Source organism: Sapajus apella, unplaced genomic scaffold (assembly GCF_009761245.1).
Source record: "Sapajus apella isolate SASKATOON/1434 unplaced genomic scaffold, GSC_monkey_1.0 scaffold15, whole genome shotgun sequence".
In the NCBI taxonomy this organism is placed as follows: domain Eukaryota; kingdom Metazoa; phylum Chordata; class Mammalia; order Primates; family Cebidae; genus Sapajus; species Sapajus apella.
Window position 1 is genome coordinate 5,650,819 of NW_022436955.1, and position 25,100 is coordinate 5,675,918.

Sequence of the window (25,100 nt, forward strand, 5' to 3'; positions counted from 1 at the left end):
GGTAATGAGAGTGCAAGAATTAAACAAAACAAGTGTTAATTATTTAAAAATACTAAGTTATTGCACTAGGCCCTTGTACACTGTTAGAGGGAATGCAAAATGTTGGAGCTGTTATGGAATAGAGTATGGAGGCTCCTCAAAAAATTAAAAACAGAATCACTATAGCATTCAGAAATCTCACTTCTGAGTATTTATCCCAAATAATTAAAATCAAGATATTTTAAAGATATTAGCTTTTTTAAAGGAAACAATCAATACACCATCTACTATCTAAAATAATTCCAAATTTTCTACAGTATGGATATTTTCACTTTAGCATCCTTGGATATCAGGAATATAAAGAGTGCTTTCAGGATGCTGAAAGAGGGCTTTCCTATGTTCATTCCATTTACGATAGGGAACACAACCTAAACGTTCATTGATGAATGGATAGAGAAAATGTGGTACAGAGAGACAATGAGATACAATGCATCCTTTAAAATAAAAAGAAGGAGATCCTGCAATGTGCAGCAACACGAGTAAATGTTGAGAACATTCTGCTAAGAGAAATAAGCCAGTCACAAAAGGACAAGTACTACATGAGTCCACTTTTATGAGGTATCTAAAATAGTCCAATTCAAAGAATCAGAGACAAGGATTGTGGTTGCCAGGGACTAGGGAAGGGGAAAATGGGGAGTTGCCAATCAATAGGCATAAACTTTTAGTTATCCAAAATAAGTAAGTTCTAAAGATGTTTTGTACAATGTTGTATCTATGGTTAATAATATTGTATTTTTCACTTATATATCTTACAAGATAATGGGTCTCTTATTAAGTGCTCTTAACACACACACACACACACACACACACACATGCTCCTTATCAAAAATGAGAGTTATTGCAAGATTGTGGAGGTAATCAATCCATACACTGTCTAGTATCTAAATTAATTCCAAGTTTTCTACAGTATGAAATATTTTCACTTCAGCATCCTTGGATATCATGAATATAAAGAGTGCTTTCAGGAGAAGTGCTGATGAACAGCCACCCTGGTAACTCAGGTAAATTATAAAAACGCCAGAATTACAGTGGGAAGAAAAAATCCAATGCTCCTGTGTTGAGTGGGTATTTAATTTCAAGAGAGGAGTTAGGACAGCCAAGCACTGTGGCCACCATGATTGTGTGTGCACCTCCTACTCTGCCTGCTGAATGACTGTTATTTCCACTTCTAACTTAAGCAGCTCATGAAGCTTTATTCAAGGTTAATGCTTGGGAAACAAGAAGAAGTGATTTCCTTAGAAACAATCACATACCATCTCAAAGCCATGGTGACACCCAATACACAATCAAAATGACTTTATGAGAGGAAAAAAAATGGACCATGGCAGATTTACATGAAAGAACTGACTTATTTTAAATACCTGGGCTAGGAATGCTTACTTTAAATATAAATAATTTGCTGCATATAACAACATTTCCAAGTGTCTGTCACGAAGAATGGGCTCAGAAAACATCAACTGTCATCATCGTATTCAACTTCCAAGATTCCATAATCTACAAGAGCATGCATAGGTATAGTGGCCAATGATAAGCAGAAACTTGGATTTAACCTCTGGTCCTGCATTTACGTGCTATATCCCCAAGTACAGGAAGCTTATCCTTTTTTAAGTTCCCTTGTTTATAAAATGGAAATAATACTGAGTATTTCTTGGAGTCATTTGTAAGAATTAAGTTGGATGATATATAATAGGAGCTTAGCATGGTCTCATTCTTCAAATAAAAACAAAATTATTTTCCCCTTTACCTTGCCCATCACAATCTGATTCACAGCCAATAGTAACAAACCCATATCAGGTGGCTAGGCAGATGAGCAAAGATCACAGCCCTTATACTCTGGTTAATTCCACAGATTTGGTTTATTTTTCTCCTTTCCTGATAGTCAACGAGGTCATTTAGAGAATGAATAGTCAATTACTTCCATAATTGGTCCTACTCCGTCATCCTAAAGTGCATAGGCACAGTTGGAGTTACAGAGATCACAGGGAAAAGAAAGGACAGTGGATAGGCATGGCACCATCCTAAAACCCGAGTGCACCCTCCAGTTCCACTTCTATTTGTGTGATACTGGGCAAGTTAGTTATTTTACCTTCAGGCTTCACATCTGTTAAATGGGTATAAATGAGACAGCCAAATGCCTAAGCAAATAAAATGTCCCTGGAGAATCTCCGACCTGACCTACAAGTGTTTATATCAGATGCTTTTGTGCAGATGAGGGGACTTTGTCGGAGCATGCCTGCATGCACACTGGGGGAATGGAGTGGAGCCACGGGCAGGGGGAGGAGCCTGGCCTCCAGTTCCTGTGTGTTGGCCTGGGATTCAATCTGCGAGGTGAGGAGGCTTTTAGCAGGCCTCCATCTCGCTTTGCTGTTTTTTCCTTTCTTTTTTTCCCTTTTTGCCCAGTAAATCCTGCCCTATTCATCCTTCAATGTGTCTGTGTGCCTAAATTTTCCTGGTTTTGTGTGCCAAGAACCCAGCTTTAGCTGAACTAAGGAGCAAAATTCTGCAACAGAATGACTCCACATATATATACCAGATGCATTAGAGAATAAAATGATTATGTTTAGCACAGTTCCTGATATATGCTAGGCACTCACTAGTAACAATATCCATAGCAGTAGTGGGAGAAAATTAGACCAAATGAAACTGATTAGATTATTTGGCATATAACTGTCAGGGAAAAAACACATAATTCTGCACACAGTCAGCCACCTGGATGAATCTCTGCCAAAATAAGTTTTAGGTTTTTAATTTAATTTTAAGTTGTGAAACTGATGGTGGCTTACCATTTATTAACTGGTAACACGACTAGCTACCACATATTTTACTTAATAATGTCACTTAATCATCTTATTAACATTGTGAGAAAGATGATCTACTATCCCATATGGAGGAGAAAACTGAATCTCGGAGAATTCCAGAGACTAGTTCTCTGACTGGGAAGTAGTAGTGATATTTCAACCTTACTCTCCCTAAGTTCAATCCCTGTCATTTTTTAAATAATTCGCACACCTTATTTCTACATTACTGAAATACATAGTATTGCAGAAAGTAGCAAAGAACTAATTAATGTTCCTGCAACTAAAAGGGTAAGATGACAGATTTTTCTCTATGTCACTGTTCATTTTCTCCCAGAAAGGAATATATAGACATATACATACAGATAGAGATATACTATTAGGTATAAGAATTCAAAAATATATGATATTTCTAGCTGATAATATGCTCCAAAAAGAAACTGAACCTCATGAGAAGCTGACCAACCAACAAATGACTGTGTGTTTTAGCGTGGCAAATGCTGGGATAAATGCCTTTTTGCTGGATATCAAATTAAACATTATCCTAAAAGATGGATACATTCTTGTCAATGTATAAAACACAGCAGTCCTAAAGAGAAAATAATGCATAGCTATGCATTACTCAGTAATTCCCTGAATATCCATGTCCTCTGGTTCTATCTAAAAAGGTTAAATGGCTCTAAATCTCTCTGCTAGACTCATAAGGAACTATGCATTGCTCTGGCTAGTCAGGAAATTTAATTTTCTTCTCAAATGAACCAATTGTGCATGAAGAGAGGGAACTTGCTCTCCATGATCCAACTGGGGAGGAAGTGGGGACAGGGGACTGTAGAAATGCAGAACAGATGTTAAAAAATAAGGTTTGTGATTCTTAAGTTCTCATCCCATGGAGCCAGGCCACGTCCGATCAGAACTGTGTGGGGCCCACTTTCTGAATGACACATCAAAGGCTGCTGTGAATGCTTTGAAACAGTATTCATCCCTTCTTTGGTTAGAACCATAGAGGCTAAGGAGCTAGCACTTGCCTGACATCTATCAGAAGCACAGATATGCCTGTGTCATCAAATAGTACTTTATCTGTCCATCTCTTTCTGGTAACACAATCTCAAATCCCCTTTAGCTTGCCTGAAAATGAAATGCTTCTAAGCTGGACAGTTATTTCTAAACAGCCTCAGGCTGCCTCTACACAAACTTGCCTACCAGTAACAGTAATAAAAATATCAATAGCAATAATAATAACTAGCAACTACAATGAGAATCTTCACTTGATTCTCTGTGAACCGGAATTAGTATCAGTAAATCTCCATTTCTACATCAGTAAAATAGATTATAAACTGTGCAAACATATGTGGACCACAATGAACCTGGATTTATAGCTAGCTCTGTCAATAAGATGCAACTTTTATTACGGTGTGAAAAGTTCCTGAAACGTCATCATTAGATGATTAAGATCATGTCTCTGCACAGTCAGTCCATTCCCACTGGTAATAAGGATTCCATGTTGGGAGTTTATATGATTGTGCTGATATTTGAACCCTTATTTTCCCCCTGGACCCTTGGCTTGGCAGACTCCTGAGCCCTTAGATGCTCTTAGCTGACAAGAATAGAACTCCTGTCAAATAAAGTGCTAAAACCAGTCCTCTGATTGGTCTCTCAGTTAACCAATCTTATTTACTCCCTTCACATTCTGTCTCCTGCTTGGAGATGTAAAGAAAGTGGCAACTGCTCCTTTTTGAGCTCCTTTGGAGGAAATTGAGAAACATAAAAACAGGTCAGATTCATCCACTCGACAAATATCATTGTCCCCATTAATGTCAGTATTCCAGCATAAAGCCATTGCATAATCTCACTATATTTTCAGGAAATGAATACCAACATAAATTTATTTTCTTTTGGATATTCCTCCCCTTGCATTCAACACAAGGCCCATTAATAGACATAATTTTCTTAGCTAAATAAGGGGCTTTGTGTATGTCTATAGTTTGTGAAATTTCTTTAGAACTGATAATGGCCAATGGACCATTTATCAAATCCCTAGGTAAACTTTCATCTTCGTAGAGGTTACACGCTTCTGCAGGAAGCCTCCTTTGTATCCTTATAAGCTGCAGTCCTATTTGTTATTCTGAATTTAGAAATAATTTGTGTTTAAAAACAGAAAGTGTTGTTCTGGGTAAATAATTTTTGTACAAGCTCAAATAATTTGGGGTGTTGACTGTTCTGCAGAGTTTTAATCTCAGTCTCATAGTTTCAACACCCTTATGAGTAGCAGGAATTTAATACTTTTTTTTTTAAAATTGACTAAATAAACCTACAGAGAATTCACTTTACCAGGGTTTCCCCAAATGAAGTAATTGGAAACATGTCTGCCCTAATTATCTGTGACTTGCAAATTGAAAGGGTTTGGTATGAGCTGACATCTAACTCAGAAATTAGCTGGACAGTTCTTTAAAATTGTATTCCTCCGTCTAATTTTCGCTCTCTAGCTCCTTTATTTTGCAACAGATATTTCTAAGACAATATTTGAAATCCACACTCAAACACATCATTAGCCAACACTTCACCCTTGGAGACCAGCATAGAAGTTATAGATTTTCAGTGGGCTTTAGGAAGAAAGCTATTTAGCTGGAGCACCTGTCCTGTCATTTGGGTGACTGGAAAAAGAAAAAAGATGTGTAAGATACAACAGAAAAAATAATCAAACCGAGCTTCATTTCTAAAAAAGGCAGAAACGCTTTAATAAAGAATTATTTTGCATCCTGGGAAAAATTTTTGAGCAGAAAAAGAAAAAACAAAAGGTATTTTTGAAATGGCAGAGAATGATTTTTATCTGGGAGACACCAAGCCAGATATGCTGACCGATCAGAAACGTCCAAGAAATGATAAAAAGATAATTTCAAAGCCAAATACCAAATGCAGAAATAAGATAGGAGCCTCTTAATGCATTGACACAATGGTCTCATGCCTCTAAATTCTAATATGTAATTCACCATAACTGTCAAAAGAGACAGAAGAGAAACTAGCAATGCTTGCCCAAAGCTAAACAAACAAACAAAAAAAGCACAAACAAAAACATAAAAATAACAAGATCCACCCAAGTGTGTTGCAAACATTTGCAACTTTGCATTTTCATAGAGCTCTCTGAGAGCTGGAATAGCTGTATTCATTTTCATGCTCCTGGCTCTGGGCTCTATGTAGCACTTAGTAGGCACACATGCACATGTATACACACATGACACACACACACACACAGTATGTGCTAACCAACATTATTTGGTCATGTGAGCATTGTCCCAAGGACAGCCACACAGAAGGTGCACACAGTGCATTTTGTACTGATCTGCTTGTCATTTCCAGTAGCCAGTATTCCTTTTAAAAGAAAAATACCTTATAGGACTGGAAGTGATATCAGGGTCTCGAGCGGTCACTTGCCCAATCACGGAGTTTAGAGCAGCATTTTCATGAACTTCAAGGAGGTAAGTCGGTGAAGAGAAGACCGGAGGCTCATCAGCATCTTCAACGACGATTTTGACTGTCGCCGTGTCTTTAAAGGGCCCCCTGCCACTGAAACGTGGGTCAATATGTACATTGGCTGCCTCTACCTTTAGCGTATAGGATTTTTTGGTCTCAAAGTCCAGAGGCTGTTAAGAAATGACAAAGATAAATGCTTCTCACTAATGACCACAGCAGCAAGAACAAATGAGTATAATGCTGATGGATGAAAGTTGTGTGCATTTAAACCCATTTGTGAGCCTTAATAGGATCACTCTCCAGTCCCCCAGATTCAGCCTGTAAATTTTACGGGCATTTATTGATATCTGTTTATTATACAAGCTCAGTGAATCTAATCTCCTATTGTTTTGTTTTGCTCATTTCACTTGGAATTCACAAAATATTCATAGTCATGAATTGTGCCATCAAAATTTCACTTCAGAGTCATAATAAAATTTTACTAGTGACAGCATGACCTGCATACTAATCAGTCATTTAATCGGGCCTCTGCTGGTGGGAGATAAGGCAACGTCGAACACAATCTCTATCTGGGAAGAATATTTTATCATCTCTGCAACAGAGTGTGAAATGTAAAGAACTAGAAATAATCATTGTTTAGTCCAAGGAGACATTATAAAGCATAATTTAGCACTAATCCCCACAAAGAGTATTTTCTGATTTCACTTTAAAGCATTGCTACTCTACTGACCATGTGGCTAAAATGAGGTTTATTATTTTTTAGGACATTCTTAGGTTTTCTATTATGAGTTTATGCTATGAAGCTGGTGGGCAAATAAAGAAATATGTACACCGATATCTATGTATGTTCTTGTGTTTATATTTAGAAGAAGAAATGATGTGAGTAGTATAAATAGATAACTGAGTCTAACTGTGCCCCCACCAACCACTTAAAAGCAATTTGAAATTACCTCATTACTCCATTACTGACAATATTTCTGACATATTATTACTTCATTCTGTAAAACTCTGAGAGACTTTGGTCCTTGACCTAGGTAAGTAAAGCTACATGAAAAGAAGACAGTCCCCTTCAATAAGCCAGAAGCCCACGTGCACTAGCACCTTTGTAGACCAATTCATGGTGGCTCATAATACTTCAAATTTCAAGAATGCAGGTCTGTCAAGGCTCAAAGAGACAGTAAACATCCACAGTACAAATTTCTCATGAGAAATAGAACTTTAAATGTGCAATAAAGATTTTTAAAAATAAGCTAGAAGACAAACTGGCACTGGTGAAATCTTTCAGAATTCCAGGGCAAGCTTAATTATATATTCTTATTTCAAAATATTGTGTTGGATTTTACATTTGAATTTTGATCTAATGGGACTTGGCTCTTTTTTTTTTTTTTTTTTTTTTTTTTTTTTTTTTTTTTTTTTGCCATATTGTCTAGTAAACCAGGCAAGCACTCACTTTCCTATCTATTCTAAAATTACTAGGCACATGCATCCATGAATAGATCATGCAACATCAGCATATTCACAATTTGTCAATCAGCTTTACTATAACCATTTTGCAATTTTAAACTCTTCGCAAACATTGTTAAGTATAACAGATCATGTTCTGCTTGTTCCCACTCAACATAACGACAATGAACCCAGACAGATTCTGGTGTCCTAAGAATTTTATGGGACAAAAAAGACGGCCTACAGATTGTAGGAATACCACTCCTATGCACTGTTCTCTAGGGTAAAATACATATTTTACTTGGTGTCAAGGTGTATAGTATATGCTTCCAAGTTTATAAATAACAGCGAATAAAAATACAGCCAATGGCTAATTGTTTTGGTTTATAAGAGCACCTTAAGGCAGAAAAAGATGGGAATAATAACAATAAAAGTGACGTTAGAAATTGTTAGCCAAGGAAAATGTGACTCTGGGTTACTTAATAATTGACTCAAGTATTATACCATACTTTATTTCAAACATGACTTTTTAAATGTTTTACAGTTTTTAATGCTAAACTTTCTGGTAGAAAGATAGTGTTGCTCAACAGAAAGTTAAAATAAATGTAGACATATTTTTCAAATTTAATTTTTAAAATTATTATTTATTCAAAAGAATATTCAGAAAACTTTAGGTCTTCATTGTTAAGATTTCTTCAGTGGGGCATTTTAAGGGCAAGACCACTGGAAATAGATCTCCATGTAACTTAATGGAGATTCAGATAGTAACCTTACAGTCATATGTGTGTAATGCTAATGAAGAAAGTGAAAAAAAATTATTGAATCCCAATAGTGTGGTCTACCATCTATCTTATTTGAGGACAAGCAAATCTATTTAAAAACTAGTTTGACTTACTTCATGACAAAGATTTGAAGAACAATGTTGAAGAAAATAATCAGGACAAGGATCAAAAAGTATTTTCCTTGCAAATGTTTTGTTACTATAATGTAATGAACTATGCCATACGCATTTCTTGTGAGTGTAGATTTTATTATGAGAAATATAAATGGAAAATATTGTACAGAATTTTTTACATCTACCATAGAAACAAGAGACAGCTAACAAAAGAAGTCTCAAATTTTCCTATATTATATGTGCTTGTTATGAAGATGTTTCTTTCTTCAATGGTAGCTCCCTCCCCAGAAGTAAGGGAAAGATGAGCTTCATTTCCCATAATGCTCAAACCTCTCAGTTATAGTTTTGAGTATGCACTGGTAGCAGGGTTGGCCCTGTCCTTCAGGCACTAGGGCAAGCCAGGATAACTGAACCTGAATGTTCAGCCTGTATATTTATTTATTTATTTATTTATTTATTTATTTATTTTAGTTCCCATGAAAGCACAGCCTTCCTAAGGACTTGGGAAGCTTCACTGTATTTGGGGGAGATACTTCAGGAAGCAAGAGTTCAAACGTGAAGAGAGATATATACAGAAAGACTAAAAGCCACTGAACTTGTCACCTCTGTGGGCAACTGAGGCCTGTTCTCACTGTTCTCATTGTTTACAACCTTAAACAATGTGCCTCAGAGTAGTTTCTCCAAACAATAGTAACTGTCCACCAATTTTTCTCCCCGTTTGGTGGAGGGCTGCCTTCAGAGGGTATTGACTTCCCCACATGGCTGAAGGGCCCTGTACAAGGACTAAGTAAATTCCTGTGGTTATGGGTAATGGGTAAGTTGGGGGACCAGCATTATTACGGTAGCTAATTATCAGATCTTTAGCTGAAATCTGAAGTGGGCTCAAGAGATAAGAGGTGACAAAAGGACTTTGGTTACTTTGTCTTACTACTCAAAGCTAAACATCTACCAGCTCTACCGTTCTGTCAGTAAGTCCACACAAGTCCCTCAAATTTAAAACTCAAGTTTCAAAGAGGTATTTTGAAGAAGAATAAAAGTTTCCTTAGCTTACTTTTCTTAGTCTTATAATGCCATCCTGAGCCTGGGCATCAGAAGTGATTTCAAAAAGTGCTGTTCCATCTCCATCAATGATGTCATATGATGATTGTGCATTTTCACCAATATCCTGGTCATTGGCCTTCACCCTTCCTATTGCAGTGCCAAGAACCACGTCTTCTGGTACTGAGAAGTGATACAGGCCTTTAAAAAAAGGAGAAGCAATGAGTGTTGCACAAATTTCAACCATTCATTCATTCATTTGGCAAATATCTGTTGGGCACCTCCTTTGTTCTAGGTATTTTTATAGATGCTACCAAAAAAGTGATGGAAAAGACAGAAATACCCATTTCCCTTGTGGAATTGTTCAGTCTTTTAACTGAACCAGAGACAAACAGTTCCCAGAAGAAGGCATGATCCCTTTTCAAGGCTCTTCTGAGATATGAAACTTATTCAACCATATGTTTACCAAGTATATATTTGGAGCAGTTATATCAAGATTATTAGTGAATCTATGTGTATACTTTTTCCTGTCTGCTATATAATCACAATTACTGCCCATGGGGATCTTCGTTGTTGCCAACATAAAATATTAAGCTAATTTCAACACAGAAAGATACAATGCATAACACACTGGAAGTCGCTTTTGAATTTACCTTTGTATATACAGACTTTTAGACCATTTTTGATAAAATTCAATTACTGAACTTCTGCTGCGCCCCACAGCAAACTGCTCAGACACATGAAACACACCTCTTGTTGCTAAAGTCCTCATTGCTCTGAAGACAAAAATCCTGTCTTCAACACTTCTAGGCAAAATACAATTACAGTGTATATTCACTCTCCTATGGGGGCAATAAAGTGCGTCTAATTAGTGGCATTAGTAGATTTTGATTCAAGTCACTTTAGTTGTTTTACTGCTGTCACTCATTTTCATTGGTATAGAGGAAGTTGTTGGTGCCCCAACCATAACCCCTGGCCATTACTACTCTAGTGCACACCTGTCTTACATCTAACTGCCACTCCCGCATTTTTTTGCCTGAGGGTTATTTCTGGCCTTCACAACCCATTTTGCCCACTGAATGTCAGGGCAGAAATGCCAGAAAATTAATGCTTTCTACAGAAGCAGCCCTCAAAGACTCACAGGAGTTAGTATGTAAAATTCTAGGTCTCTCCTTTTTGTGGTAGGATAACTTTCAGTTTTTTCCTTTCTTTTCCTTCTGTACAATGGTTCAGACTTTCTCCAATGGGATAAAGTTCCTGGTAACACACAGTGGTAGCTGACTCAATAGTACCTCTTTTTTGGCTATTTTTTTTTTCTTTCTCTCCTTTTTACACTGGCATTTGTTGGTCCCATCTCCAAGTTACATTTACAATCAAATTCTTGTCTCAGTGTCTGTTTCTGGGGAACCCAAACTCAGAAAACCAAAAAGTTTTAGTCCCTTTGTAACCACAACAAGAGAAAATTAAACATTCAATGAACTAAAAACCCAAAAGGAAAAATAAAATCTGGAGAATATTGCCTAATCTAGTTTGAACTCAAATCCACTGAGACCCTTGGATAAACTAAGGCTCATTATGCTCAACATAACAGTAAAGTTTCTTACAGCACTAACACCCCTTTACTTAATAATGGGATAAAAGCATCTCTCTTGCAATCACAAAGTTATGGGACTGGGGATTAGAAACATTTTCCAAATAGTTTTGCCATAAGGTAGGGACTGAAAATCCTCATGTTAAGCAAAGTCTCCCAGTTTTCTCATAATTGGTATAATGAGTCCATTTCCTACAAACTTTATATTCCAGGTAAGGTTTGAGATGATCCCTTTCAGTATGCTTATTAAACAAATAAGCCAGCAAGGGACCATGCCGTGCTGCTAGTCCTACATCGGGAGCACTGGGAAGCCAAGCAAATGGAACATTTCTTTATCCACTCCTACTCCTATTCTGTGTCTTCTCCTCATCTCTATCAGTGTGATCATAGCTAATAATTATTATCTCTAAGAAAAGGCACACTTTTGAAATTGATCTGCCACTATTGGATTGAACAATCATCTTTGAAATATTGTTTCTTGCATTGGTCACTGTAATGACAACCACGAAGACAAAAAAAAAAATGAGGGACAGAGAAATGGCGTTCTCCGTTTCAATAATTTTGTTTAAAAGGATTGCATTGTTGTCTGATTTATGAATTGCCAGATGTAAAAATTCTAAAAGTCTTAATGAAAATGCATCTCTTTTAATTTTTTTCTGGCTTGAAATTTCTTCAGATAAATTCTCAAAGATATCTTAAATGTGTCATTTTCAAGATCCATACACATTTCTCTCTCTTACACTCTCTTCTTATTACACACTTTCCCTCTCCCCCTGCCTTCACCTTCCCTCCTTTATCTCTTTAAAAACCAGTTTTTCTATGGTATTTCCTATAACAACAAATAGCACCAACATGCATCTAATTTTTCATGTTAGAAATATGATTATCTATCTTTCTAAACTGAAAATGCAATATATCCTTAGACTTTTGTCCTCTATAACTCAACTATGCATCACACCCATATATTTTCTCTGCATACAACACAACCACCCTTGCTTGCCAGGGATACCATCACCTTTATGTGAATGATTGCAAATAAGTCTTTAACTGGCTGCAAAGAAAAGAAGACATTGTAAGAAGGCCAGATTTAATTCCTTTCCAATTTCCAATTTCCCTGGAACCAGAGCCTGTCACTCAACCTAGAATTTAAAATCTTTAAATGGCTTCCTAATGATCTTAGGATAAAGGTCCTCATACTTAAAATGGCCTTCAAATCTAAGTATGACTAATTTCCGACTAACCTAACTCTCTAGACTCTTGCTCCAGCACTTTCCCCTGCCACTCTCTACTTCAGCTGCAGTGAAATTATTTCCATCCCTATGCAGGGTTGTACACCATCCTTTCACAGGGCTTCTTTTGTTTTATTATTGACTACCTTTAAGGTGTACCCTGTGATGTTTTGATAAAAGAAATTACTGCCTTGGAAAGATGTCCACACTTTCATATTTATTGCAGGATTATTCAGAATAGCAAAGAAATGAGTATTACGCAAGTATCCACTGACAGAGGAATGGCTAAAGAAATTGTGGTGTATATTTATACAATGAAATTTTATTCAGCCTTTAGAAAGGAGATCCTGTCATTTGTAACAACATAAATGAACCTAGAGGAAATTATATTAAGTGAAATAAGTCAGATCGAGGGGAAAAAAAGTCCTGCCTGATCTTACTTATAAGTGGAATCTTTAAAAAAAGAAAATAAGTATGTAGACACAGGGCTTTTGAATATCTTTTTTAGCTTCATTACTCATCCTCCCTCCCATGCCTTCACCTTGTTCCGGTTAACTTTATTCACTTTTTCATATCTCAGTTTAAGAGTCACCATGTCAGAAGGCCCTTAACCAATCATGTCTCTGTCATATTACTTGAATAAATGCTCAGAAGAAAGTGTTCTCTGAGAGTATGAGAAAGTCACCAAATAATGATTGTCTCCCTGATTCTTTTACATTGTCCGCCCAGAATGCATGCTGTTGAAATTTCCAAGGCAGAGCATGGCTTTAGCAAGGAAGAGTGGAGTCTAACTGGTATCCTCCCAGTTGTGGGAAGGAGAAGTGTACGTTTTGCAGCAAGCCTACTGCATATTTGTCTTCCCTACCTCAGGCACTAGAGATTTGATTTCCTTTATTAAACAAAGGGGACTAATGATAGCGCAATATCTGAGCTTCATTTTTATCATTCTCTCAAGCTTTCGTAAAGAGAGATAGCGCGCAAAAGAGAAAGGAGCGCGCAGCTGGCAGTCAGGTGTACTGGTACTAATTCTTACTAACCATATGCTTGATAATTAGAATTTTATCAACTGCTTTGTAATCTGTAAAACAGGAATAAGTTTAGTATCAAAATCATGCCATACCTGGCACTTAATAAGCCACTCAATGGTTGCTGCCAGGTTTTTAAATAGCACTAAAAATTATAATATAAATTCAAATGGAAACATCATACCAAGATTCTCACCCAGTGCAGGAAATTAACTTACTCTGTGCAAATTTTGGAGGATTGTCATTAACATCAGTAAGAGTCACTGTAAGTGTTGTGGTTCCAGACAGGCCACCAGAGTGTCCACCCATATCTTTGGCTTGGATAACAACCAGGTATTCCTCCTTGGCTTCTCTGTCCATGTTGGGAAGGGCAGTTTTTATAATAGCTGAGGGGGAAAATGGAAGAATGACTTTCAGTCAGAGAGCTAATTCAAAAACGAAAATGTTAATCTCAGACATGCACACACATAAACATGCGAGCATACACCAAGTCCCTACTCAGACAATTTTCTGTGTTCTCCTGACATTTGATTGGTGTGTGCCTGATGTATCAAGGAGAAAGATTACATAGACATTTACAGATAACTTGCAAAAATATATTTTATAATGTATAAAAAAGAACTCGAAAAAATACATAGTAGAAAGTAAACTGAATGGCATACCCTTGCCTACCGAATTAAAAAGTATATCATAACCCAGCCTCATTTATCCCAGAAAGCCCTGGAAGTGAAAGAATCCTCCAATTTATCACGGATTCCAATTCCCCTACAAGAGGAGTAAATACACAAATGGCTTGAAGGCTCTGAGGTCAAAGATAAATTATTCTGAAATTCACAAATACATTAGAGAGATGAAATAAATAAATGCCTCTTAGAATTAACTCAGATGAATAAAATACCAATCAGAATTAATATAGTCAAGTGTCTAAGTTCTAATCTACTGTTCAACTATGTTTATATTTTAATTGTTTAAATACCTCTTCTCTTTGCAAAAGAATCAAACATTTTAGAAATATAGAAAGATATAGGAAAAGGTAAGTAAAATATAAAATTACATAAAATACGATAAAATTAATCACTGCTCAAATCTTAAAGTTTTTTCTTCTGATATATATTCAGGGTTTCATGTGGGTTTTTCTGTTTGTTTCACTAGTAATTTAATATTCTTGTTAAAGATCCAAAATTTGCTTAGATACTCCTTAAGTTATTTTGAAAATCAAAAGTATTTAGCTCTGTCTCTACTGCCACATATTTTTTCAGAGGTAATGCTGACATTTTGATGTGCAAAATTCCCAGGCAAGATATGATATGTACATACACACAAATGTGCATATAAATATTTAAACACAGACATGATCATAATGTAGGCAGCATTCTGAGACTTACTTTTTCTCACAGGAGATGTTTTTGAAACACTTTTTCATCACTGCATAGAGTTTCACCTCACTACTTCCTACAGTTGTATAATTTTTCATTGTACAATATACTGTACCTGAGTAAAGCCTTCCCATATAGATAAATGTTGCAGCTATTTCTTATTTTCTCATGTCAAACGACTGAGATATGTATTAGTATGATAACATTGTATTTGTTTATTTCCTGAATTTTTACTTAACTCTATGTGATAAGATGCCCCTTCCCCATATTGCTAAATGTCCACAATAAAACATATTTTGGCTAGTCCATAATATATCTATTGAATCAATGTGTGTTACATCTCTGGACAAGTTAAAAGAAAAAATGTCCAGATTAAAGATAATGTACCCCCTTCACTTCTAACCAAGGGGCACTGTACATGTTCAGTTCAAATTGAAGCTGAGCCATTGCCTTGGCCACTTCTGAAGTTGTATTTTTTTTTTTTATGGCTCCTATGGTTTACTTAAATTATCTGTCTATACAAGCATTGGAAGGATTTCAAGTCCCTGAATCATTTAAGTAGCAACTGAGTCCCAAGAGTGACCAGGGAAATATAATGCACCTATGCAGGGAGCAGGCTCTGGGAAGAACTGTGAGTTCTCAGACAGTTTATTAGACTCTGACACAACTTTAATAATAGAGCTTCCCATTCAGGGAGTACTGAATTAGATAACCTTGCTTATTTGGAAACATTTGTAATAATATGATGATATTTTTCAATGTAATGCTTTGTTTCAGCATTTGATCCCATCATAATATAACTCATAGATCATACCTATATACTTAAAAATAAAAACAGAAAGAAAAGTAGAAATATAGCAATCATTCAGATTTAGATTACTGTGAGGCATTGTTGAGAAGAAAATAAACAGATAAGCAAAACACAGCAACAAAGATAACAAAACCTCATTATATTAGCATGTTGAGATACCAAGATAGCTATTCTGCTATGAATATGCATTTTCACCACCTAGAAGATTTTCATTATGGCTCAGATTTTCAGTTAAAAATGATTAAAACGGCCGGGCACGGTGGCTCAAGTCTGTAATCCCAGCACTTTGGGAGGCCGAGGCGGGTGGATCACGAGGTCAAGAGATCGAGACCATCCTGGTCAACATGGTGAAACCCCGTCTCTACTAAAACTACAAAAAAATAAGCTGGGCATGGTGGCGCGTGCCTGTAATCCCAGCTACTCAGGAGGCTGAGGCAGGAGAATTGCCTGAACCCAGGAGGCGGAGGTTGCGGTGAGCCGAGATCGCGCCATTGCACTCCAGCCTGGGTAACAAGAGTGAAACTCCGTCTCAAAAAAAAAAAAAATGATTAAAACATTGTTTTCCTCCCGTGACAGTTACATGAATGCTTGTACCACCATATTCTAAGTTCATCACCAAAGGCCATCCATTGGACTTTGCAATTTGACATGAAGCTTCTAATAATCAGAGCAAAATATTGTAGTTCTCCAAGGAAGGCAGCAATTTTTTTCAAGAAAGTTGATGACGTGAAGCCTATGCATGAGACTTCTTAGATTATTTGCATAAAAGAACTCCAACTTCTCCGAGTCAAAAAAGATTGGTATGTATTATTCTCATGGTTTCGTTTATATATTGTGAAAGTGAAAATGTAAAATTAAACAAAACTGTGATGTCTTTCAGGCATTTGGAATTAAAATAGATTTTTTTCTACTCACTTGGAAATAACACCTTTGGGTTAGCCTCTACAAGTTATATCAGAATATAAGTGAAGCATCACAGTGGAGAATCTTTTTATCAAATAGGACAAGAAATGCTTCATGGGACTTTATCAATTGCAAAAGTCTTTTTACCCTCCAGCATTGAGGTATACAGCTTCATACTACCTAAGAGACATATACAGCTGACCCTCGAACAACACAAGAGGTTTGGGGCATTGACCCCATGTGCAGCTGAAAATCTGAATGTCACTTTTGACTCCCCCCCAAAATTTAACTGCTAATAACCTACCATTGACCACAAATCTTACTGATAAAACAAACAGTCGATTAACATATAAATAGAATAGTGTCAGAGACCTTGTGAACCAGAACAATTCCATCTTGAATAGGAGCTAGGTAAAATAAGGCTGAGGCCTTCTGAGCTGCATTCCCATACCGTTAAGGCATTCTAACTTAGAGGATGAGCAAGGGAGCCAGCACAAGATACAGATCATAAAGACCTTGCTGATAAAACAGGTTGCAGTAAAGAAACTGGCCAAAATCCACCAAAATCAAGATAGCAACAAGAGTGACTTCTGGTTGTCCTTACTGCTACACTCCCACCAATGCCATGACAGTTTACAAAGGCCATGGCAACCTCAGGAAGTTACTCTACATGGTCTGAAAAGGATAGGCATGAATAATCCATCCCTTGTTTATCATATAATCAAGACGTAATCATAAACATGGGCAACCAGCAGCCCTCAGGGCTTCTCTGTCTATAGAATAGCCATTCTTTTATTCCTTTACTTTCTTAATCAACTTGCTTTCACTTTATTACACAGATCCACCCTGAATTCTTTCTTGCGTGAGATCCAAGAACCCTCTCTTGGAGTCTAGATTGGGGCTCTTTTCCTGTAACAATAGCATTGACATACCTTTTATGCATTCATGACCTTCATTTTTCTCATTTTTTTTTATATTTTAGGCTACATGGTTCATTTGTCAATTTTTGTAAATTACTGAAAATCTCAGAAATATTTCCAAAATACATGATGAAAAAAATATGCATGTAAGTGGACCCTCACAGTTTAAACCTGTGTTGTTCAAGGGTCAACCATGTATTTTCAAGTTTGATTCCGCTCATAAATGCTCCCCTCATAATTGAAGTCAAGCAAGTTTGTTTTTTTTTTGTTTGTTTGTTTTGTTTTGTTTTGTTTTGAGACGTAGTCTCTATTGCCAAGCTAGAGTGCAGTGGTGCAGTCTCGGCTCACTGCATCCTCCACCTCTTGGGTTCAAGCGACTCTTCCGCCTCAGCCTCCCGAGTAGCTGGGATCACAGGCAGGTGCCACCATGTCCTGCTTTTTTTTTTTTTGTATTTTTTAGTAGAGATGGGGTTTCACCATGTTGGCCAGGATGGTCTCGATCTCTTGACCTCATGATCCGCCCGCCTAGGCCTCCCAAAGTGCTGGGATTACAGGCGTGAGCCACCGCACCCGGCCTGTATTTTTTATCTTAGTCTTAAGCTTACTAACTTTGCAACCATGAATAAATTACTGAACTCACCAGAACTCTATATCCTCTCAGAGATAATAATCAGCTTCTCACTGTGGATATTCCAAGATGCTATGAGATAATTCAGGCAAAGTTCCTGGTACACAATAGTCACCCAACCACACTGTTAAGCTTCCCCAACCAGAATTTTTAATGCTTATGTGGATAATGGTTAGAATACAGAATATTCTCCAACTGCTCCTACAAGTTCACTGCCCAGTGCTGTCCACCTAGTGTTGGCATGGAAGGGTGGCCATAAGAGATTGTCTCAACTAACTCCCTTACTCTCTGGCTTTTTGTTAGGTTCCACCAACATACATTAGCCTAGGAGGTTGTATGAATTACTCCCACAAAGACTCCTCCAAAGACTTTATTCCTGTATTTGGCCACTCAGGTTATTATTTACAGATATCATTGAAGTAAAATTCTACCTGGTGTCAAATAACTGCCACCTTCCTTTGCTCCTTAAGGTCTAGGAGTCTTGGTGATACTTCTCTTGCTAACATCTGGTGCTGCATTCTTCCATGAAGGTCTCTCTTAACTGGGCCATACCTTTGTCAATAGTCCCTTTGTTAAATTCTCCTCAATTGTCTCATTGCTGACAAGATCCTAAAATATACGGTTACAATACTGAGACTTTGTCCAAGTGCCAGACATTTTGTCCACATATCACTCTTACACAGACATCTATAGTTCAAAAATACTTCAATGTAATAATGTACTGTGGTCCAGACCCGCTCCTTAAGAAGGCAGGGCAGATTGCTTTCTTACCTGTAAAATGAGAGTAATACGCATTCAGTTAAGTGAGTTGCTCAAGATGACCCCACTGGGAAGCTGCACCTCTGAGAGTCGTTGCATCTCTTCTTTTCTTCTGCAACGTTGGGAGTAGTTTTTCTGATTTCTAAGGCGAGTAGGGGGGCTCTCCAAGCCTTCTTTAGAGCATGCAGCAGAGTTAATTGGCTTAAGTTCAAACTGAATAATGAAAAGCTCTTGCTTTCCTGAGTCCACTGCCTCTAGTCTCAACCCCATGACTAACAGAAACTCATTAAAAAATCCAAGACAGAATTTGTGGAACCCTTTTTATGCTACTTTGTGGCTGTAAAGCAGGATAGAGGAAACCACGATTGCCCTGGATCCTCTTATTTTTCTCTTTGTGCTGTGGCTTATTTACACATGGTACTTAACTTTACTATTCCTATTCACAATGTATTTCGCTTCCATAGATATTTCAAGATATCGACAAGCTCCTAAAATAGAAGATGAAAATAGGCTTACAATTTCCTTCTACTTCTTTTCTCCTGCTTTGGCTAGCTTATCTCCCAAGCACTAGTAGCTTCAGGCTGTTTCTTTTATGGAAATAAATGTGTTTGACGAGAAACTCTGTGTCCAGTAAAACAAATGAATGAGTAAATAAAATTATGGACAAGAGAGAACTCCCCTATTTTAAATTACTTGGTATGAAATACAACCTAATACACAAAATATAGTAATTAGGGAAGACTATTTTCAAATTTGAGAAGGATTTAAGCTCTCAGATTTGAGAAGTCAAAAAATTTGAACTATGAATGCTAAAAAGTGGCTTAAATCATCAGTAAAATGGCATTGCTTACCCATTTTCAACTTTTATTCTAAAAAGCAAGAGAGAAGACTCTGAATCACTAGTTGCCAAAATAAACTAATTTAAAGCAAATTTTGATGGTGCTACTTTGAATAACCTCCCATTGCCCAAGACTTAAATCATGTCTGTCTTTTTCGGTGATTGGTCAAGCAGCAGTAGTATCCACGTCCCTAGCATGCTTATAGTCACACATTCTCAACACTCAGCAACATGTTCAGAAGCTCACATAAATTTAAGCTTCCATTATGCCAATGTGGCGACCACGTTAGTGTTCCCTTTTAGGAGAAGCAATAAGACCAAATGCTTTCTTCTGAAGCAATTAATAAAATTCTTGATGAGGTTATTTGATAAATAACCTCACGATAAAGAAAATAGCTTAGATCATTTTTCAGCATAGAAATTCCAGAATAAGACTGTTGGGTTGATAAAATCATCTGATCGCATCTTTTATTTTTTACTTTTGTAAATTTTCAACTCAGTAATGGCTCTAGGGTTTAGATTTAGATCCATTTGTAATCAGCTAGCCTTGGACTAATGACAAGATATCCCCAGGACAAACTTTCCTTGAAAATGTGGGGCTGTAACATTTTGCAGTTTTGAGAAGGGAAAATCACACTTGGTATTCAGGGGTCCTGAAGTCTCAGTAGCTTAAGCTGCGTAGGAGTTCCAAATGAGGGAATACAAACCATTATATTTTAGAAGTTTTCCTGGAACTTCCTTTTGAAAATTCAAGCAAATAAGATAATTCAATTAATGAGAACCTTCCATTCTCCATGAAGTTAATTCAGTGGAAATTTGAACCTGACACTGGGGGTAGAAGAAGATTGGAGGGGCCGGTGGCAGTGAATTCCGGTAGAAGAATTATAAGGAAAAGGCGGATCATCTTGCTTTGAAACCAACATTCATTACCTTGCTGTGAATAGACGGTTGTGTTTGATTCTCCTGTATTTAAGACATGATTTTATCTTCAGGTTATTCAATCAAATGGAGATTTTCCTGGTTCAGGAGCTTAAGAATTTAAATCTTAGACTGGCCTAAGTTCCTCTTAGTGCTCAACAGCTGCTCCTTATGTCTCATCATCCAGGGAGCACTTCTGATTAGAATCCAGCTTCAGTCATTTCAAAAACATTAAACTTGTGTGTGTGTTCTTTTTTCTTCCCATTGTCTTTGGCGTTATCATTTGAGAAGCATTTTGTATCCGTCACGAAGATTTCTTTTTATAATTTCTGTGATATCACCAGATTGAGAGGCTTCACGAGAAAGGCAAGGGGATGCTGATTGACTCTTTTGTCATTTTGAAGGCTGATTACTGTAATTCACTCTTCACGGGTCTCCCAGATTGTGCTGTTCAAAGATTGCAGTTGATATAAAATGCTGTGCTAGACTCCTCTTTTGAATAAGACTTGTTGAACACATTATCCTGGTTATGAAACCACTCGCTTTGTTATCCCCAAAAACCCTTTCAAATTCAATGTGCAATTATCATTTTATTATCTGTGAAAAGAGGTCTTTTACTTATGAGGTTAAGAGGTAAAAGGTTATAAGAGACAATTCTTTGATGGGGAGGGGGTCGTGTCTTGTACCCGTACTTTCTGCGAGCTATGTGATTTGTGCTACATGCTACCAGTTATTAAGAATAAAGTGTATATAGCCAGAGACACTTTCACACATGCCTGCCTCACCACTGAATAACAGAATCACAACAGTGTCTGACTTGCACAGATATACCACAAAAGAAAAAATGCAACACTTAGACAAATACTTTAGAAAATAATTTGGCCTACATAAGGCTCAAAGAAAATGGCATTTCCCTTACTTGGTGACTAATAATTTATGATTTAGATAGATAGGAGAGAGATTATAGAGACAGATAGATAGCTGGATAGATAGGAAAATAGAGAGATAGATAAATAGATTGATATATAGATTGACTTGAATTTGGAGAAACTGTATCTGCTGTTATACATTTCTGGTGAATTTTTAAAATATAACAATCCATTTGGAAATACAGTTGATCAAGTGAATCAGCAATCAAAAGTTTGTTTATGCATTTTGATCAGTATTTTTAAAACTAAGAACTTATTCTAAGAAAATTATAAATTTTATTTTCTTTTGGCCACTAATATTTTTAGTTTTAGATGTTCACTTTTCAGTACAATATTTTTTTAAAAGAAAATAGTTTAAATAATAACAAGAAAAATATTCAATTAGTGCTTAAGTTTATAGATATCAAAGGCAGACCATATAAAGCAGGCATTAAAAACTGTTATAAAGATCCTATTATAAATTATTACATTATAAAAATTTTTAGTATTATTTTGAATTTTATATGTCCTGATTAGTCTGTGGCATAATGTGCATATAAAAATTTGGAATAAATACACACAAAAATAGCTTGATATGTTTTAGTGCAAGCACTGGAAGTGTCCCCCACCCATATTTACCAACTGCCTACAACAGGAAGCAAAGATTTGTATTAAGGGAATGGGCTCTGGAGTTAGCTACATGAGAAATTATTTTTTTAGATCTATTACCAGCCATGTGATCTTAGGCATGTCACTGAAACTCCCTGAGGCTCACTGATCTCATGCACAAAATGTTACTAATTGCAATCAAGAGTTTAAACTCAGTATTATTGGTATCATTCAGTATTATTACATGATAAGTAAAAAGGCAAATGTTGTAATTTCTGTTTCTTATACACACAGTACATATATATATTTAAACATATACATACGTATACTTATGGTTATAAATATATACATATAAATATATATCTATTTTGTATTTCTGTTTATAAATATATACGTTCATATACAGATCTATAGATTCACACATATGTAAATACAAGCATCCTTGTATTTAAGTTTTACAAATGTATACACACATACATATATACATGTCAAATGAAAGTTAGGTGTTAATTCAGTAGTTGTGGTCATCAGCAAATATTTATGCTATTTTTAAATAAGAAAAAAAGATTATATTCAGAAAATCTATGGCAAGATATGAACATCTCTCACCAATTTCAAGAAGATAATGCTTCCACAGTGATTTCCAGGTAACAAACTCTTTTTCGTATTCAAATTTTTGCATGACTTCCCCAAACATCATTTACTATAGCGCTCTACACACCATATGCCTTTGATTTTTCCAGGCACTTTCCTTTCTTTGGATTTGCCATATACTTTGGTTCCTCTACAATTTGGTCTGGATAATATAGTCTAGACCACACTTATTCTTTACTGGATCTCTTAAAATTCCATTCATTCTTTCAGTCCCAGCTCTAATGTTTCAGCTGCCAAGAAGCCTTTCCAAGTAGAAGTAATTTCTCTCTTCCTTTTGATTGTCTGCACCTTTTCTAGAAACTTCTTCATAGCATTTACTTTTATGTTTCTTCTCCATTTCACCACCTCCTCTATTTCAACCTGTCCTGCTAGCAAATTAATGGGTATGGAATTCATGTCATAATTATCTTTGTATGCCCAGAACCTAACACAATCCCTGGCACATAATAGGTTATTCAACAAATGTAAGAAATAAAAAAAGCACTACAAAGAGATAAATAGAAGATAGAAGAGAATGAAGATGGAGAAAGAAAGAGAGAGAGAAAAAAATGATAATTGAAGCTTCTTCGAGCTGCTTCAGGGACTCAGCCCTGGAGCATGCAACCACTTGAAAAATATTAATAATTGTCATGTTTCCAGGGACCAGAGACACACAGATGTTGTTACACAATCACAGAGCCAGTAAATGTGTGTGTCTGGTGGGAAGGTAGGGGTGTGTGTGGCAGGCTTTAACTTCAAGTCTTGATGCCCTAAGGCTCAAGTGCTACCTCACTCCATAACAGATTGAGTCACATCGTGAGGTTATGCTGGTTTTCCAGAAGAAGGACATAGTACTTCGATTAATGCTAGTGAGGTGAGTGTGCTTTATAGACTGAAGAACACAGGGGTTCTCATTGTTTCTGTAAATATTTTACTTATTTCATAATTGACATTTGAAGTATTAATTAAATGTCTCAATATAAATTTGTAGGGCAGTGTGCTAATAGTTCATATATTCTCAGGAATACTCAAAAGAGGGTGGTGCTGATGAGTTATGTATCCTAGTAATATTTCATGAATGTAATTACTTGGGGATGAATTCAATGATGTTCTGGTGTTACTTGATATTTTTGAAGTTTCAGAGTTATTTATTTCTCTTGGAAAATGTATAGTTATTACATGCATATTCTCCTATAAGATCTGATAGGAAAACAATTCATTTCCCACAGGTGAATATATATTATCATATGAAATTAGGAATTCAGAATGTGACCCAGCCACAAGAAAGGTCTTAGACAAGTTCTCACAGCCTACAGCCAAACAAGGATCCAAATCTTGGTCTTTAGAATCTTAATTATATATTTTTTAATTTGCCTAGAAACTCCATGTCTGATCAAAAGACTGTAGAAAATAATATACTCTCCTTTGCCAAAAACAAAAACAAAAACAAAAAAAACCTCTGCAGAATGCTAAGTAAGATGTTTGTCCAACAATCGCCTTCTATACTATCCCAGCATGTTAACATGAGTCTGTTTGACGGGCATGTCTCTGTCATAGAGGTTTCATATATTAACCTCTACATGCCCTGCCCCATTTAGGCTTGGAAACTGTTGCCATAGAACAGCAGCTTGAAAGCTTTGAATCAGATCTCTGAGGATCATTCCAGTATCTCAACGTGTAAAAATTACTTCCTTACATGTGAATTTCCTGTTTTCTAATGTAGCATATACTTAGACTAAAAAAACTACAGCTTCTTAATTATCCCACTGTGTAGATCACAGCCATCTCTACATCCATATCCATATGGAATAACATATGAAATCCCTGCAAGTGAATTAACTATTATATCCCGTCTCTATATTTTTACTCCCAACATGCATAGTGACTTAGTATAGGCTGTTACTTCTGTAGCTCTTGGATTCCCTGTTAAATAATTCTACACAGGCCACAATTTCCAGTACCAACATATGGCTAGCCAATGACTGATGTTATGTAAATTGCCAATTTTTAGTTTCATTGAAATATTTTCAATTATTCCTATTCAGGATTAAGGTGAAATTTCTTTTTCTCCTAAACGAAAACACTTCCAGGGATTCTTCAATCAAGTGGAATTATTTCTGTGAAGAACGTGATGGCACTATTCTTTCCTTAAGCCATAATTCCAATAACTAATTATACGTATAATGAGTATGGGTGGTTTAAAAAAGCAAAGTGAAAGTCACTAAAAAATTCAATGCTTTCTTCTACCAATTCAGAAGTTACACAGAAGAGAAC

The 25,100-nt window shown here is 36.4% G+C and overlaps 1 protein-coding gene across 4 annotated transcripts in view; it reads right to left on the reverse strand.

The window, feature by feature from the left end:
• Positions 1–25,100, reverse strand: part of CDH8 (cadherin 8) — a 385,302-nt gene that overhangs the window by 150,027 nt on the left and 210,175 nt on the right. For all 4 annotated transcript variants that reach the window (XM_032284101.1, XM_032284100.1, XM_032284098.1 and 1 more), the window contains exons 5-7: positions 13,742–13,909; positions 9,692–9,879; positions 6,219–6,472 (exon numbers count right to left, since the gene is read on the reverse strand). In XM_032284101.1, coding sequence (XP_032139992.1) covers positions 6,219–6,472; positions 9,692–9,879; positions 13,742–13,909 — 610 coding nt within the window. The remainder of the gene's footprint in view (positions 1–6,218; positions 6,473–9,691; positions 9,880–13,741; positions 13,910–25,100) is intronic.